This window comes from Rhinolophus hipposideros (genome assembly GCF_964194185.1).
Source record: "Rhinolophus hipposideros genome assembly, chromosome: 8".
NCBI classification, from domain to species: Eukaryota; Metazoa; Chordata; class Mammalia; order Chiroptera; family Rhinolophidae; genus Rhinolophus; species Rhinolophus hipposideros.
This window is the reverse complement of record NC_138054.1, coordinates 81704767-81721824: the sequence shown is the minus strand read 5'-3', so window position 1 is coordinate 81721824 and position 17058 is coordinate 81704767. Positions and strand designations below refer to the sequence as shown.

Genomic DNA, 17058 nt, shown 5'->3' with positions numbered 1-17058 from the left:
TGTTGACCATATTAATGGATGGAGGCAGTGGAATAAACAACTGTTTATAAATATTAGGTTTATAATGAACCATATTACAATTTTTCTTTAGATTTATGTTTGCAATTTTATTAGTCAAGCAAATATGGAAATCACCAGTTGGTCTATGGGGAAATGGAAGCAAGGGAACATGATTATGTTGGTGCTAAGTCTAGAATTAAACATCTTACAAGGGATCATTGAAGCTGATAATTATGGGAGATACGTTAATTTGACTGGCTGAGCGCACAGCATCAATTTTATACAACTACTTAACCATCTCTTGGAAAGTTAGTGTCCTCATCCTATTAGAAAAAGGAAGCCATGTTAAATGACCTTTCAAAAGTCTCCAGAGAGAGAACACCAAGGAAGATTACTTCTCTGATTCAGACTTAGATGTCTCTTCAGTCATACCCTGAGGATTATTTGTTTCAATCTTTTCCTTTATCTCCCAGAGGGATTCATCAGCACTAGCAAAGAAGGAACATTCTGAAAAAGAACTACTTCAGCGCTACCGTGTTTCCCTGAAAATAAGACCTAGCCAGACAATCAGCTCTAATGTGTCTTTTGGAGCAAAAATTCATGTAAGACCCAGTATTATATTGTATTATACCCAGTATTATATTATGTTATATTGTAGTAAAATAAGACCAAGTCTTATATTAATTTTTGCTCCAAAAGACGCATTAGAACTGACTGTCTGGCTAGGTCTTATTTTTGGGGAAACACGGTACCTCTAAAATAGCCAGGTAATATCCACTTTCACAAGTTTCAACTGGATTTTCAAGATTTCATACCATTCAGTTAATTTAGCAGCATCATAAGACTTAGATGTTCAGGTTACCTTCTTTGTCTGGTTAGCCAGAATGAATCATAACCCTTAACTGAAAACTAGTCTAAAATGCCTCAATGTCTCTGTTGGGTGCCTGAAGATTATCGTTCTCTTTCATTAAGACCTGTGTCAAAAAAGGTGAAAAGTTACATATCACATATGCTAATACTGAGATGTAACAGATCTGCATTGTCCAATAGGGTAGCGCCACTAACCATAGTGGCTATTTACATTAAATTAAATAAAATTTAAAATTCAGTTTCTTAGGCACAATAGCTACATTCAAGTGCTCAATTGACATGTGTGGCTCATGGGTGCCACACTGCTACGTACAGACATATTTCCATCACCGCAAAAGTTTTATTAGACAGACCTGCCCTAGAATGAGGATTCAATATCTAATATAAACCAGTATACTTGTTAATGTGTTCTCATAAAAGTCAAGTCCATAAGAAATTCAGGCTTATTAAAAAGTTGTTGGTTATCTGAGTTTTTGTTGCCAATGATTGTTCTATTATCCACTGTTCAAACCCATCAAACCATCTCTGAAGCCCAGGCCTGGATAAATCTCACTCACATTGGTTGGGTTAATTGTCGCAAGAGGTCAACTTACTGGCAGGTTGATCAAGTTTTACTATTGATGCTTGTAGTGCATAAAGTGCTTGCAGTTCCTTCTCTGTATCCGAGTCTAGGTACTTGAGTAAGATCGGCACTCTCTGCTTGATAACAGCAGTGTCCAATCGGAAGGTAGAACAGTCGGCTAGAGGTGACAGAACTCAGCATCACATTTAAGAATACACAGAGCCATTTTCAATTTCTGAGTCATTAAGACACATATGACTACAAGGAAAGAAGAAGCAAGGGGGTACAAGGCAAAGATTTTGAAATTCAAATGTTCTCAAATTCTTCATGGGACACTCTGAAATAATAAAAAATCGTGGAGGGGGGGATGTATTTTGAGTGCTGGGTTCCTTCAAGAGTAGCATACCCAATTCTTTATCTTTAATCATAATGAAACAGGTACAGTTTTATGACATTCCAAACTACGAAAGAAACATTCAAAAGGAAATTGATAGTTCGTGCAAATCTTTGCAGAAGGGTAGAAGAATTAGAACCGTTTTATTATTACAGGAAGATGAGGACTAACCAACAGTGGCAAACACCACATCTGATCTAGGCCTTTTAGGAGAAAGGCACAATAAAAAGGGGCTGAGGAAAGCGTCCTCAGTGCCAAAAAGCGTAAGGTTTTAAGTAAGCTTGCACTAGGATAAAATCTTGTTTTTAAAAGCAGCTTTTAAATTTTCCAATTCTGATTTTAAAGCCCCAAAGACTTATGGTTCCATAGATAACGGAAATGATTTTAACATTTTTTTATGAAGACTTTTTACGTAGCTTGTTTACCTCATTAAAGATTTAACAGTGAAAAAACATGCATCTGACAGAAAATCTTCAATTATAATTCTGAAGCTATCTTCGAAAAATGGTAAAGAGAGACCTGAAATGTTGAACAACTTTTGAGCTGATGGATTTTTTCCCCTCCTATTTCAGTAAGAGAAATGTGGATTTCTATTTGAGGCTAAGTTGATCTTATTAAATATTGTTAAACAGTATATGCAGCTTGGAGTATTTAGGGTTTCTAGCAATCCTAATCCTATCCATTTATGTAATTCATCAACAGTCAATGAAATTGTCTTATCATATAAAGTCAACATACAGCAGGAGAAACAATTGGTATTTTTTTTCCTTCACATATGTATTTACATAAAATGGCTTTCCTGTTGAGATTAGTACTTCACTGATATTAGGTTAAGAATATTCAATCCATTCATGATAATTCTTGAATGGAAGAAGGAGGTGGCTTTGAATGTTTGAGATGAAAAGGAAATTCGCATATTTTAATGTGAATTAGAGGAGTCTCATGCAACAGAGTATAGAATCACCTGAGGCAAGCAGCAGCTGCTCAGATCTGGGCTCCCTGCAAGCAGAGCTATTTGATGCCTGCTAGAGACAGCCAAGCATTGGAGACAGAAATGGCACCAATTTGCACAGAAACTGAGCTATGTGCAGCAAGTTCTGAAGACAATATAAACTCAGGCCCATGTCATCAGTACTTGACATAGTAACGATTCCAGATGCTAAGTTTTGCTTTCAGAAATGTTACTTACCTATAATAGCTGCTTTACAAACGGCTGTCATTAAAGCTCTAAGGAATGTAGGTGAACTCATCTGGCTTTCATCTAGGTTAGCCTGATATCAAAAGGAAATGGAACAGTTAAAGGTACCCTTGCACACCAGAGAAATGATTTGTTCTAAACTAGGTCTCATTTGGCACTAAGGGTAGATGGGGTCACAGTCAACTTTCTTGCAAAAATTAATCTTCTGATTCGCTGGAAAATACTTAGGCTACTGCTAGTTTTTTCTAAAAATATCCTAAGTAGCAGTATTTAGTTTTCAAGGAGGTTATTGCTGCCTATCCTTTGTTCATTCATTTATACAGTCTATGTACACTTGGAAGTGCAACGATTTAAAAACATTTCTCTTCCTCAATAAATAACTCATATTAACGTGATCTATTCAAATCTATAAATTTGAAAGAACTATACCACAACCACAGTGTATTTCAAAGATTACTTTTGTCAGTCGTGTGCAACTATTTTTAGATATGCTAAGACTACTTTTCATCTTTTTTTTTTTATTAGTTTTAGGTGTACAAAAACAACATAGTAATTAGACATTTACATACCTGAGAAAGTAATAACCCCAGTAAGTCCACTCCCCACCTGACACTGTACATAGTTATTAAAATATTATTGAGGATATTCCCTATATATTCCTGTGACTATCATTTTTTAAATTATAGTTGACATTCAATATTATTTTATATTAGTTTCAGGTATACAGCATAGTGGTTAGACATTTATATAATTAATACTGTTTTTCATCTGAATTTTAATGTTGAATTAGAGATTAATCTCAAGCATTGCCTCTAACAAATCCTCCAGGTGGTGGTGAGAAAATCATTACTCTTTTCTAAGGATGGCAAAAAAAAAAAAAAAAAAAAAAAAGTAAAGATATGTTAAGTAAATGGGCTTCAAATTTCTTTTTTTAGTTTATTTCTCTTAAGATCTTACTTCTCTTAATATCTTCTTGCTATAAAACCGTCCTGGGGGTCGAATATATGGTGACGGAAGATTTGACTTAGGGTGGTGAACACACAATGCAATATACAGATGGTATTGCAGAACTGTAGGCTTGAAACCTATACAATTTTATTAATATATGTCGCCCCAATAAATTTAGTAAAAAAATAAATTAAAAAAGAAAAGAAACACGGTCCTACACCACGAGTAGCAAAAGGAAGCGACAAACTAAAGAAGACATTTTCTAGGCGGGTATTTCAAATTCTTTCCGAAGTTTATGTTCCTTGTGCCTGTGAACAGAATTAATGACTTGTTTCAGCTTCTTTTAATAGCAGTGCACAGTATCTTCCTCTGAAAGGGTCCGCCTTAAAATGACCGGCCAGGAAAAAATTAAAGATGTCATTGTGAACTTCTGTGTTAGAAAGCTAAGACTTTCAAAGATATTTAGAGATTGGTTTAATGTTTACTTGTTTTAGAACTGACACAGATTAACTAAGAACTCTCTCTTGGTTGAATATCTAACTTCAGATATCACTTGGGAGGAACTGGTAGTGTCTTGAGAGCAGACTTAAGAATGGTTAACAAGTCAGATGGCCAGTTCTGTAGGATACCGGCACAGCCGAACACAGAGGACTGTTCCAATAAGAGGTTTCATTCCCAATCTTTCCCCAGAGAACAGACACATGCGGTCCCACTGCTGACATCTAAGGCTGGGGATAGAGTGGGTCAAGAGCCACACATAAAACATTTCATGATGATTTATGTGTTAGAGCTCGTTGCTGGTTTATACCTCTTCAAAAAATACTTTATTGAGGCTGAAGCTGGCTAGGCTGGTCTGGCCCCAGAAATTACTTCTTCAAAGTCTGAACAATTATTTTTAAAGAATAAATGAGAGAATTAAAACACCATTACTTTTTGGCTCAACAATACTTGATACACAGGTGAAACCAAGCTATTTCAAACACTATCATTTGAAGTCCCCAAAGAATTAGATTTTAAGCAGAGTCTGAGAAAAAGAAACAAATAAGCTAAATGTAATTAGGTAATAAATACCACTTATAAACCATTTAACTATTTCTTCTGTTTTAAAGGAACAAATTGCGTATTTCTCCTACCAAATAATGCTGAATATTGTAATTCTAATAGTCAAGAGCAGAAAAGACCTAAAGAAAAGTGTCAAGAACACTGAAGTACAGAGATTAAGCAAAGATGTTAACAAAAGTGGGCAAGAGCAGGACAAGGGTCTGCTAACTGGGATAGATAAGCAAAATCAGATTTACAGAATACTGGTATGAGCCACAGAGCAACAAACATCTATATGCATTGGGAGCTCGGCTACTACCATGTTTTGTATTCTTACCCTTTTTGTTAAAGTCATCTTTATTAGGCATAATTTTACATTCACTGAAAGCTACTCTTTGTCTTCTCTTTAAGGAGAATAATTGCTAGTCTGGAATAGGTAGAATAACTATTGATCAAAAAAATGAAGCCCAACATGGATGAAGAAGTAATAACGGCACCATTTTGCAATACATGCAAAAATAAAAGACCAAATTGCTCAAAGATGATCTATGAAAAGTCATGGAGAAAGAGAACGATGTTAAATACACAGACACTGACCTAAAACAGAGAAGAAGGTATATTGTGTCAATAACATACCAGCAAGCTTGATGCTGATTCTATGCTAAATTCTACCACAAACTATAACATGAACTGAGTTACAAGTCTTAGCAAGGAAAGAGATGGTTATGCTAAGAGGGCTAAAGAAAGGACATAAAAAACAAGTCATGCTAAACTAACCTTTCCTTTTCTGATTTGATTAGTATATGGTAGCTCAGATGGATATAAGCACAGCTCCTCTGGACTTCAGTAAGGCAACTGACAAATTATCTAATGATGGATATCCCCTTGTGGACAAGACCAAAAGGAAAACTAGACAGTAGAATGATGTGAAATAATATAAAGGTAACAGCTGAAAGCATCCATGGAGTTGGGGGTGCAGTCTGGTCCTGACAGTCTGCTGCTCTGTCCTTCGCTCTACTCTATTCACATTTTACCCATAACCTGGATGAGGACACCATTGGCTTATTAGCAAAATGAAAGGAGAATACAAAGTGAAAAAGAAGGCAAACAAATTTAAGACCAAGTCAGAATCTAAAATGTTCTGACAGACTAAAAAATGTGTCTAATTTAAGAAAGTGAACCGAAGTAAATTTTAAAAACCCCATTTTGGTTCAAAAAGCAACTGCATAAGTTTAGGATGAAAGAGATGGTTAACTTGCAGAACCTAAAAGAATGGGCACTACAGGACTGAAAGAGCAATTTGAGTTCAGGGTGGGGAGCCGCCAAAGCAGAGTCCAAAATAAAAAATGCAATAGCACCATCTAACTTTGATAGACCACACCTGGTGATCATGCTCAGTTTGCACATGTCACTTTGTGAGAGATGCTGAAAAGTCCAGGTTACGTTTGGATACAAGTAATCAGACCACGGTCTGGACAGCAAGATGTGGAGAAAGAAGGAAAGAACCTAAGAGGGAGACAGGAATACAATGACAGATTATTACAATTAGTTAAAAGATTCCCAACTAACAAAAAAAAAAAAAAAAAAAAAGATTCCCAACTGGGTGAGATGACAGACTTATCTTGTACAGGCATGAAAATAAGTGAAACACCAAATTATCAAAGCTTCATTATTTCTCAATGCCTGGAGTGGTTAGAGAAAACAATAATCTATTAGAAGGACTACAAAAAAGGATTTATCCAAGAGGGAGAGGACTAGAGTAGTCCTCCACAGGTTTCTTTCAACTTGGATTATTATGTGATCCCACAGAGAAGGTGCACAAATAAAACACACCTACATAGGCCACAATTACTATGGAAAGGAACACAGTAACAGATTGAAAACAGACATGATCAACAGAGTCCACGAGATAAATAAGGTAGAAAATTTTCAGAAGGGGGTGTTATAAAAATGTAAGCCAATACATTTCACAATAACTACATATTGCTTATTAATTTCATCTAGGATAGTACTTAAAATGTGAGAACACAAAGAAAGAAACGTAAATTTTTGAATGGTAAAATGTAGGGTACATCCTAAGCTAATGAGACCCAGAAAAATGGCTTATGTTCTGAATATTTTTACTTGACTTTACAAAAGACTATGAATCTTATAAAAATAGGAAAACAGCCTTTCAAACACACATACATGTTAAGAATGAAAATGAACTCCATTTAAATTAAAAAACTCCCATGAAAGAAAAGGGTAAATGTGTGCATTCAGGAGATCCCTCAAGAATCTTTCTTGCGGAGACATCAGGGAAGGTGACATAGTCGTTATACCTCTACCCAGTCAAAGATCTGTTCATCATTTGCTTTGTCCTCAATAATGAGTTTCTCGAGTCGCTTATATAGCTCGTCAGCAGAGAGTTCTTTCTTTGAAAGTGCTTCGGAGGAACAGGAACTGTCAGACTCTATAAAGTCCAACTTCTGAAACATAAAACGTTAAACACATTAATATAACTCAATATTATTTTCACCCAGAGAGGAAAGCAAAGCCATCAACTATATCTTCTATTTATATAGGTTCAAAGCGATCACCAGAAGCCACTTTATATGTATAGTTCAGAAAGATTCTCATTCCATTATCATTCTGAGTATTTCTCCAAATTTTGATACGGCGTATTTCTGATTCTCCTTAAAAACCACCAAGCAAACAAAACCCTGAGAATTCTCTCTCTGGCTATGCCTAACCTGCAAATCATTCCGAGCTTCAGTCTTACTCTAGGCTGTGACGTAGCTCTAAGGCAGGGCAGGAGTACTAGCTAGGGAACAATTTAACTCCTTTTCTGCAGCCTATGGTTTAATTTCAATATTCAACCACAGAGCAGCTGTCAAAACTCGGCAGTTTTGGTTTTGTTAAAAGTCCTTTAAACACCTCCTGACCATTTTGAATCCAAGTGTGAGACAAATGAGGTAAAATTGTTTTAACTCTTTAGATGGATAGAAAAAAATATCAAGAATCAAAATTATCAAGAATTTTCAAGGGTATAAGACATTGAGGTATGTAGGTATGCTTTGCTTTATAAATTTTACTATGTAAAAATCAAAATATTAAAGATTATTAACGTACGTTTTTCTCTAATACTTTTAAAAAACTCTGACATTTCCTATACCCTCCTTCGATCCACAAAGAAAAAATTACCTCAAATTTTCTGAAAAAAAATTTTCATCCTATTGTTTTGATTGTCTTTACCAAATATGTGTAGCATTTCTTTTTTTTTAGGTTTTTGATTTTTACGAAGTTGGGGTGTTTTGTTTTTTTTAGGTTTTTGATTTTTACGAAGTTGGGGTGTTTTGTTTTTTTTAGGTTTTTGATTTTTACGAAGTTGGGGTGTTTTGTTTTTTTTAGGTTTTTGATTTTTACGAAGTTGGGGTGTTTTGTTTTTTTTAGGTTTTGTGTAGCATTTCTAAAATAAAATTTTCATATAAAGTTTTAGGAACACGATTCAGTATCGCAATTCTGCTTACTCAATGTTGATAAATACCCTACCCCACACTTCCATACACACACAGAACAAGAGGGTGCCCTCAAGGTCTTTTAAGAACAGGTAACTGATTTTTCATAACCTTGAAACATTCTCCAGATTTATTCTAACACTCTCAGATGTAAGAACACTTCTACAGAACACATATTTAAGCTACCCCAAACCTACAGAGGTAATTTAAGTCTGAGAGCAATTAACAACAACAAAATAAACATGGAGTACAGTGCTCAATAAAATACGATATAAAACTGTGAAAATGAAAACCTTTAACACTGTCAAAGGTAGTCAGTGGTAAGCGGTAAAATTTATATTGGCCACTGGAAAGGGACATTTGTTTCTCATAAGTTATCTGATTTCCTGGAACCTAGGAGGTTGGGCTTCCGATTTATGGATTACTTCATCACTACTTCTTGCAGAATGTTCCTAGGGTTCCCAGGAAAAGAGCATTATGCCATCCACTTTAAAAGAGAGTCCAAAGTCAGGATACGGAAAGGCCAAGTTTTCTGGAACCTCATTTTTCTAATTGCTTTTTGAAACTTTTAATTAACAAAAATCATCCAAATTTACTAAGTACCCCTCTGTGCTCTGTGTTTCTTAAACATTATCTCATTTAACCCCCATACAAATTCTACAATGTAGGTGTTATTAACATTTCATAGATGAGGAATCTGAAGCTTAGAGAAATTAATTTTCTTAAAATGACATTAAGCGGTAGAAAACTGGAGTCTGAACCCAGGTTTATTTGATTTCAAACCAGGGCGCTATATTTCTCTTGGATATAGACCTAAAAGTGGAATTGCTGGGTCTTGTGGAAATTATATGAGAAACCATCTTTATGTTGTTATTTTCATACAGTACATCTTTATGAGCCCATTAACACATATTTGTAATTTTTATTTTTATGGATTTGCCTTTCAAATCATATAGGAAAGAAAAAGAGGAGCTACAAACCAAAAATATAATACTTGCTTTTACATTTACTCTGTAGTTCCCTTACCAGTGATCTCTATTTCTTCACATGGCTTTGAGTTACTGTCTAATGTCCTCTTGTTTCAGCCTGAAGGACTCATTTGAGCATTTCTTGTAGGGCAGGTCTACTGGTAACAAACTTATTTAGCTTTTAAATGTGAGGATATCTTAACTTCTTCATTTTTAAAGGAAATTTTGCCAGATATAGGACTCTTGGTTGACAGTTTTCAAATTTTAGCATTTAAATATATCATCCCAGTGTCTTCTGACCTCCAGGGTTTCTGATGAGAAATTGGCTGTTCATCTTACCAAAGATTCTTTGTATATGGCCTCTCTTGCTGCTTTCAAGGTTTTTTTCCTTTGTCTCTCAACAGTTTCGTGATAATATATCTTGATGGGAATCTCTTTGAGTTTACCCTGTTTGGAACTCAATGTAATTCCTGGATGTGTTGATTCATATTTCTGATCAAATTTGGGAAGTTTTCAGCCATTATTTCTTCAAATTTTTTTTTTCTCCCCTCTTCCAGGACTCCATATGGTATATTTTTATTCAGTTTAAAATACTTTTTACTGCCTTTTGTGATTTCTTGTTTGACTCATGGGTTATTTAGAAGTGTGTTAATGAGTTTCTAAATATTTACTGCCCTCATTCTTAAAGGTTAGTTTTAGTTGGAGAAACAATTCTAGATTAACTGATATTTTCTCAGCACTTTGAGATTATTCCACCATCATCTGGCTTTCACTGCTGTTATTGCAAAGCCTGTTTTTCCTGTGTAGGTCATGTGCTTTTCGTTTCTAGCTGCTTTAAAATCTTTTGTCTTTGATATTATGCAGTTTCACCAACATGTAATTACCCTCTGTGGTATACATGTGCTTTCTATGTAGATTCATATATTTCATCAGTTTTGGAAAAGTGTCAGCCAGTCTCTCAACTATTGCCTCTTTGCCCTTCATTCCATTTTCCCTTCTGGGACTCCAATTAGACACATTAGATATTCTCATTCTATCCCCTTTATCTTGTAACATCTCTTAGAATTCTACCTAGTTTCTTCTTCTTTTTAAAAAAATCTGGTCATTTTTACTAGTTTCATCTTGTTTGCTCATTTTTTACATAGTGTAATTCCATTATTTCAAGTCTTTGGGATCTAAATCTAGTGTTTACTCTCATTCATGGTTACTTGTTTCATTTTACGTTAAATGAATTCTAAGTATTAACTCATACATTTAGGTAACGTTAATTTGTAGAAAATAAGGGGACCTAAGTTGAGGATGTTTTTGCAAAGGCATTTTGATTTGCTTCTTGGATCTAGGACTGAGACCATTTCAACCTCTTCCAAGATCTCTGGCAGCACTTATAAGGGCATTGGGCAACACGCCTTTCACATTTCATCTTTGGCTAGTGTTTCCCCTTATTCTTTTTGTTCCTTGGAAATTTCTTCCACCTTCTATGAGCCCAGCCATGAAAGATAAATTATGCTTTATGTAGGTTCTTATTGTTGTGGCAGGAGTGCTTCCCAGTGTAACTAGACTACAACCTAAAGGAAGCTGAAGTCCACAGTATCCATAGTAACCTAATACAATGTTTTTATCCAGCACAATATACTTTAAAGTCATTTTCAGATTTTCTTTTTACCTAAGAGTGATTATTTTTTCTCTCCTTATAGCTGATTGTGCTGGCTATCTTAGCTTTAATTTTACTCCTATGTTTAAGGATTTTGACTTGAGAGGGTGTTTTTTGTTTTCTTTCTCTTGTCACTCTTCCCAGTCTAATTGTTTTACGGTTACCTCTATCTGATCCCTCAGAATTCTTAGGTTAGCACTATACTGACGTGATTACACCGACCACTGGTCTTCTGTCTTGTTGTGGATTTCTGGATCCAGTTACTAAGTCAGTAGACAGCCTCCCAAAGGTTCTGACTGAAGACTGTGTCTACTTCCTACCCCTTATTTATCTGTGGTATTTATCTATGGTTTCATGCAGTAAGCCTGTCCTCCAATCCTTTACTCTGTAAGGGGCATTCTACTGCTCATTACCCCACAGAAATAACTACTGGTTGCTTCTACCTTCAGACCCAGAGCTGAGAAAACTTGTAGTTGTAGCCCTATTACCCCTGCTTTATTTATTGATTTCATTTCCAGTTCATGGAGACATATAGCTTGTTGTCTAAGTGTGACTAAGTCTTTTAGATTTTCTTTTTTTAAAAATCTATCATCTCATGAATGCATCGTTGGAATGGACTTAAAATATGGCCTTAAAAGTGACATCTTGACTATGACTCCTATTTTGATCTAATTTTAATGACTGAAATATTAATGGAATTATCTTCACATCCTTTGTGAAAGAGACCAATTACAGTTGACTGTTGAACAACATGGGAATTATGGGTGCTGACCACCTGTGCAGTCGAAAATCTGTGTATAAACTAAGTTGAACCTCCACACACACATTGCCAACCATGGATTGAAAATATGTACTATCAAACAAGAAGATATTAAGCCTTGTTCTTACTCACCTGCTCCAAGAGAAAATTATGTACATCTTCCCCTTCTGGTAAAAAGTCCTTCCAGCTGAGGTCAGCCTCCCTCCATAAGGCTCCCACTTTCTTATGGCTCTAAAACAGAGATAAGACAAATCCATTTACATTGGCAAAAGAAAAAAAGAAGTCAAGAATGCAGAACTGTTAAGACTGAAAACAAACAAACAAACCCAAAGTTTTCCTGGCTGATCTGAAGTTAATTTCTTAGGACACCTAGCACCGAGCTGCCCGAATGTAGGTAAATAAAGTGGTGAATGACTGAAGTACAGTTGTTTAAGGCTGAGTAACTTCTTTTACTGGATGACTAATGTGTGGGTCTACAAGCTGGTGTTTCGGATTTATGAATATAATCACCTAAAAAAGAGTCCAATGCACAGAGTTTACAAATTCCACATCGTCTCTTTTCCTAGCTAGTGCTATCTGCATCTGCCATGAAAGCCATTCAACAAGCCTCACTGGAACCCTCTTCGTAGATCACCAGTGTGCTGCCTAACATGAGTGTGACGAAGGGAGCTGTTGTTCCTGAACCAGGAAAGAGAAGTATTTCAAGGGCAAGAAGCACAAGGTTGAATCCAGGAGATAGAGGAGAGCTGTAGTCAGCTGAAACCGATGAGGAGGTGCAAGTCCACTGTGTGAATCAGGTCACAGTGATAGTGTAAGAAGTCCGGCTGTGAGGTAGCAGCTGTCATCTAGGGAATACGTATTAGTTACTTCACAGAGTAGGTTGCCAAGGCAGAGCTGATAACTTGGTAGAACCAGGATTTGAACTTAGACTGTCTGACTGCAGAATTTATGCGATATGAGAATTTCATTTCAGTTTTAATAAATAAAAGTTAACAAGAATTTGAGCTTTTTGTTGTTGCTGTTGTTTGCTTTTTAAAATATTTTGTTGGGGAAGGGGAACAGTGTGTATTTCTAAGGCCCATCGGCTCCAAGTCAAGTCATTGTCCTTCAATCTAGTTGGGCGCAGCTCAGCTCCAAGTCCAGTCGCCATTTTCAATCTTAGTTGCAGGGGGCACAGCCTACCATCCCATGCGGGAATTGAACTGCCAACCTTGGTGTTAAAAGCACGTGCTCCAACCAACTGAGCCATCCAGCTGCCAGCTCAAGGTAGTGCTGTGTTCAATCTTAGTTGCGGGAGGCGCAGCTCACTGGCCCATGTGGGAATTGAACTGGCCACCCTGTTATTCAGAGCTCGTGCTCTAACCAACTGAGCCATTCGGCTGCCCCAGAATTTGACTTTTAAATAAGGAGTAAAGTCAAGTAGGTAGGAGAGGAGGAGGGAATTTTGGATCTACAAATTAGGGTTCAACCAAAAAATTTAGTGCCAGCAAAGAGTATTAATAACAGATAATCAATGAGAACTAGAGACCAGGCTACTTAGTACACCTATCTTCGAATAACTATTACAAAAATGTGACACAGAAGGTCTACTGTAGATTTCCAGGGAGAAATAAAATGTTGAACTTTTTAAAATCAATGCCTATAAAACAATGAAATCTATCATCTCTGTATGTTTGGCTCTGATTTGAGTAAGTCAGAAATCACTCCAGAATTTTCAGGCGTGAGTTCTGTTTTCTTCCTCTACCTTTCACCCCAGGTGTCACATTACCTTTGTGATGCTCTACCACTTTCCTAAAGCAAACCTCTTAGACCTCTAATACACCACTGACACACACTCTTTTGAAACTATTGGTTTAGATTCATCTGTCTCACTCTCCGGTCCATACATTCTTTGAAAGTTTAGTTATATTTGTAGACTTAGATTCTAGCACAGAGCCTTGCAGAAAATCATGCGTATTTATTAATCTAAAATAAATTTAACTTTAAGAATAGAAATTCACAATCCTGCAGAATCATTTTTACCACCTATTTTAATCAGATTACCTAGCCTATGATTCAGAAATAATAAAATTAATCATTTTATAAATCCTACTTTTCTCTGAAAACAGAGGAATTTTCATTGAAATCTATTAGAGAGTATAAATAATGTAGCTATTTTGTTTCAGGGGAAGATAGAATTACTAGCCACAAATAAAACATATCTTGAGATTCTTTAGAATTATACTAAATCTAGTTGAGATTTAGGTAGTTCTTTCCTGAGATACTAGTAAAAAGAAGGACACCTCTGGAAGAAACTAGGTTGAAACAGAGATCTCACTCTTTTTTCCAAATAATAAAAGGAAATGATTACTTATACAGTGATATCTAAGCTATTCATAGAAAAAGATCAAAATCACTGCCCTTTGTAATACGCTGTTGAGTCTGACACTCAGTTTCCAACACTCACCATTTGTTTGCATAGAAGGTGCAATATTTCAGACAGCAAGATCCCAGCTCTTCCAACAGGAAGTAAAGGTTTACTAAATTCTCTGTAAAAGACAGGAGTAGTGATTAAGTACGCCCTCTGAACAAATTACCTGTTCTAGAACATGCGCCAAAGAAAACGATACTGTGCAACCTAAATAACACTGGGCAAGCCAAATCCAGTACAGACTCTACGTAATTTTCAGCAGAAGTAGTTCAGAGACTTCAGGTTCATTTTATACTTCATGGAGAAGCTGGAAATGGACTTTAGAATTCCTGGTTCTTACCTTTTTCTTTAACTGCTTTGATAACTCACTTAATAATCTGTTTATTTACATAAACCTCACTTTAAGCCAAAAAGAGAGAAGAACCTTATGTAACAGAAGTTGTGAAGCTTATTTACTAGGTGTTTTTAAGAAAGGAAACTTTTTTAAAGAATATGGATGAAACAGAGAGGGACCAATTTTTTCATAGTCTAAATCAGTATTTCCCAAACTGTATGCTACAGGGTATAAGTAATTATTCCTCAAAAAAGAATTCTACGTCAATTAAGTGAGGCAATGCTGAATTAAACAAGCTAATAGTTTTTATTTCTTTTGTTTTACTACAGGATTCTCATCATCTTGAATGTGCTATAATGCACTTTGTGAATCTCAAAGTACAAGGACACAATAGAGTGCAGAGTTTGACTATATGAACAGTTTCTGTCTGGGGAAATACTAACGTTCTAAAGTGTTTGTGAAATACTAGTCTATACAATGTAGCAATGACTTCCCATTTATGCCCAAATCCAGTAATGCCTGAGATCTCAGTTCCTTTTATTACAATCTGAGCATGTACTCTTCAGGTGAAACAGTCTGACAAACTGTTATATGGAAATGTCACTTCTTATAACACTGGAGCAATGACAGACATAAAATTCAGGTTAACATTAAGTTTCCAGGAGCAATCACCTCCCAGTTACGTGATTCTGAAGCCGTATCTATAATCACTGCTAACCTCCATTGACCATAGGGCTACCATATCCCCATCATTTCTTCAGCAAAGACCTAGTATAATGTAACATATTTATACTAAAATTAGAAGTCTTAAAGAGTCACAGGCTGCATCCAACAGTCTCCAAAGGCACCAAGGGAACAGCACTATGCTAAAAAGCCAGCTGGTGAATTCTGCGTCAGTTTAAGTTGATAGACCTCAAAACAAAAAAGCACAACATACATGATAAGTTCTCTCATGGAGATTCCGCCTTCTTTTAACACGGGAGTCACCAGTTCAGCAAGGTACAACCAAATATGGGGAATATCAATGGCCATGTCATCTGCCAATTCCAATGTTTCTGAAAAACTGAAAAAGAACAGAAAAAAATTCATTTACAAATGTAATCCAAAATTTGAGATTAAATAAAGAGACCAAAAATCAGTCAGTCAAGAAATACCTATTAAGCACTTGCTATGTTCGGTACTGTTCTAGGCATAAAGTAACTGGTAAACAAGTTCTTGGTCGCAAAGAGCTTTTATATGTGTGGGAGAAAGAGAGAATAGCACAAACCAAAATACACCTGCAGATAGGGGCAATACTCTGACAAACATGAACGACGGGACCAGGATATCCCAATACAGACGGTGGTCGGAAAATACCTCTGTATGGAGGTGACATTCGAAAGACCTAAAGGATGAAAACGGGGCAGCCCATGTGAAATTCTGGGGGAACAGCTACTCAGTGTAATCCCACACTAGAAAGAGTTCATCACAGTTGAGTATCATATCCTTTGAGTCAGTTAGAAGCAGTAACTAAAAACTTGGTGTAATGCAGACCAGACACAAAGAGAAAAGGCAAAAGTCCTTGACCAACTGGATGGATATAAAAAAGTCTGATAACGTTACTATCATCATCATCATCATCATGACATGTTACAAACTTGTACCTTTAAAGCAAAGCTAATGGTTTCAGGCTTTCATGCTATGAAATATTTCTCAATGTAAAGTGAAATACATGGATTTGAATATAAAACTTAGGAAAGTCAAATATGAAGTATCAGCACAATTTTATTTAGCCTCAAAATCATGGCTATTCATTTAGAAGTATAAAAACATAATTTAAGACTTTGTTAATTAGTCCTATATACAGCATATTAAAAAGTACAAAAATAAGAGTAAAATTAACTATAGGAGACATACACATAATTACAAGGGAACACATATAATCATAAGGAAAGGAATGAATCAATGAAGGAGCCACGGGGCAGGTGGTATTTGTTTTCACACCCTTTTCAGATCTCTGCATACATAAAAATGTGTGCTTTTTCACTGCGGTCCCAGTTGCTAACCAGAGTATGCCCCGTTTTTTTGCCTACCTCAGAAGCCTACACATCATTAAATTTTTTCACTTAAACAGAGGTACCACTACAAGGCAGAGTCACCTTTTTAAAGGTGCCATTTCAAAACAATTTGCACCTCCACCACAACACCCAACTCTGGGCTTCCTGAATCCTTAATGCCAACTTTCTGCCCTACAGCTTGCAATTATCTCACATCTATTTGGAATACGCCAGACACTTGACTATTCTCTCACTATGTGCAGACTTTCAGCTCAGTTAATGTGGTACTGATGGCCCATAATCTGGATGGACTCCAGGATTTCTGGGTTAATCACCCTCTACTCCCATTTCATGTTCCTTGGGTTAGTGGCATAGTTTAAGCTGTTTAA

The 17058-nt window shown here is 36.1% G+C and overlaps 1 protein-coding gene across 50 annotated transcripts in view; it reads right to left on the bottom strand.

Annotated features, from left to right (window-relative positions):
* The window catches only part of EIF4G3 (eukaryotic translation initiation factor 4 gamma 3), a 283752-nt gene that overhangs the window by 1350 nt on the left and 265344 nt on the right, over positions 1-17058 (bottom strand). For 46 of the 50 annotated variants that reach the window (XM_081055110.1, XM_081055106.1, XM_081055111.1 and 43 more), the window contains 6 exons: positions 15571-15696; positions 14336-14417; positions 12022-12120; positions 7335-7481; positions 3016-3097; positions 1464-1610 (listed from right to left, as the gene is read on the bottom strand). In XM_081055110.1, coding sequence (XP_080911236.1) covers positions 1464-1610; positions 3016-3097; positions 7335-7481; positions 12022-12120; positions 14336-14417; positions 15571-15696 — 683 coding nt within the window. The remainder of the gene's footprint in view (positions 1-1463; positions 1611-3015; positions 3098-7334; positions 7482-12021; positions 12121-14335; positions 14418-15570; positions 15697-17058) is intronic. The other 4 variants (XM_081055152.1, XM_081055153.1, XM_081055118.1 and 1 more) reach the window with 2 other exon arrangements.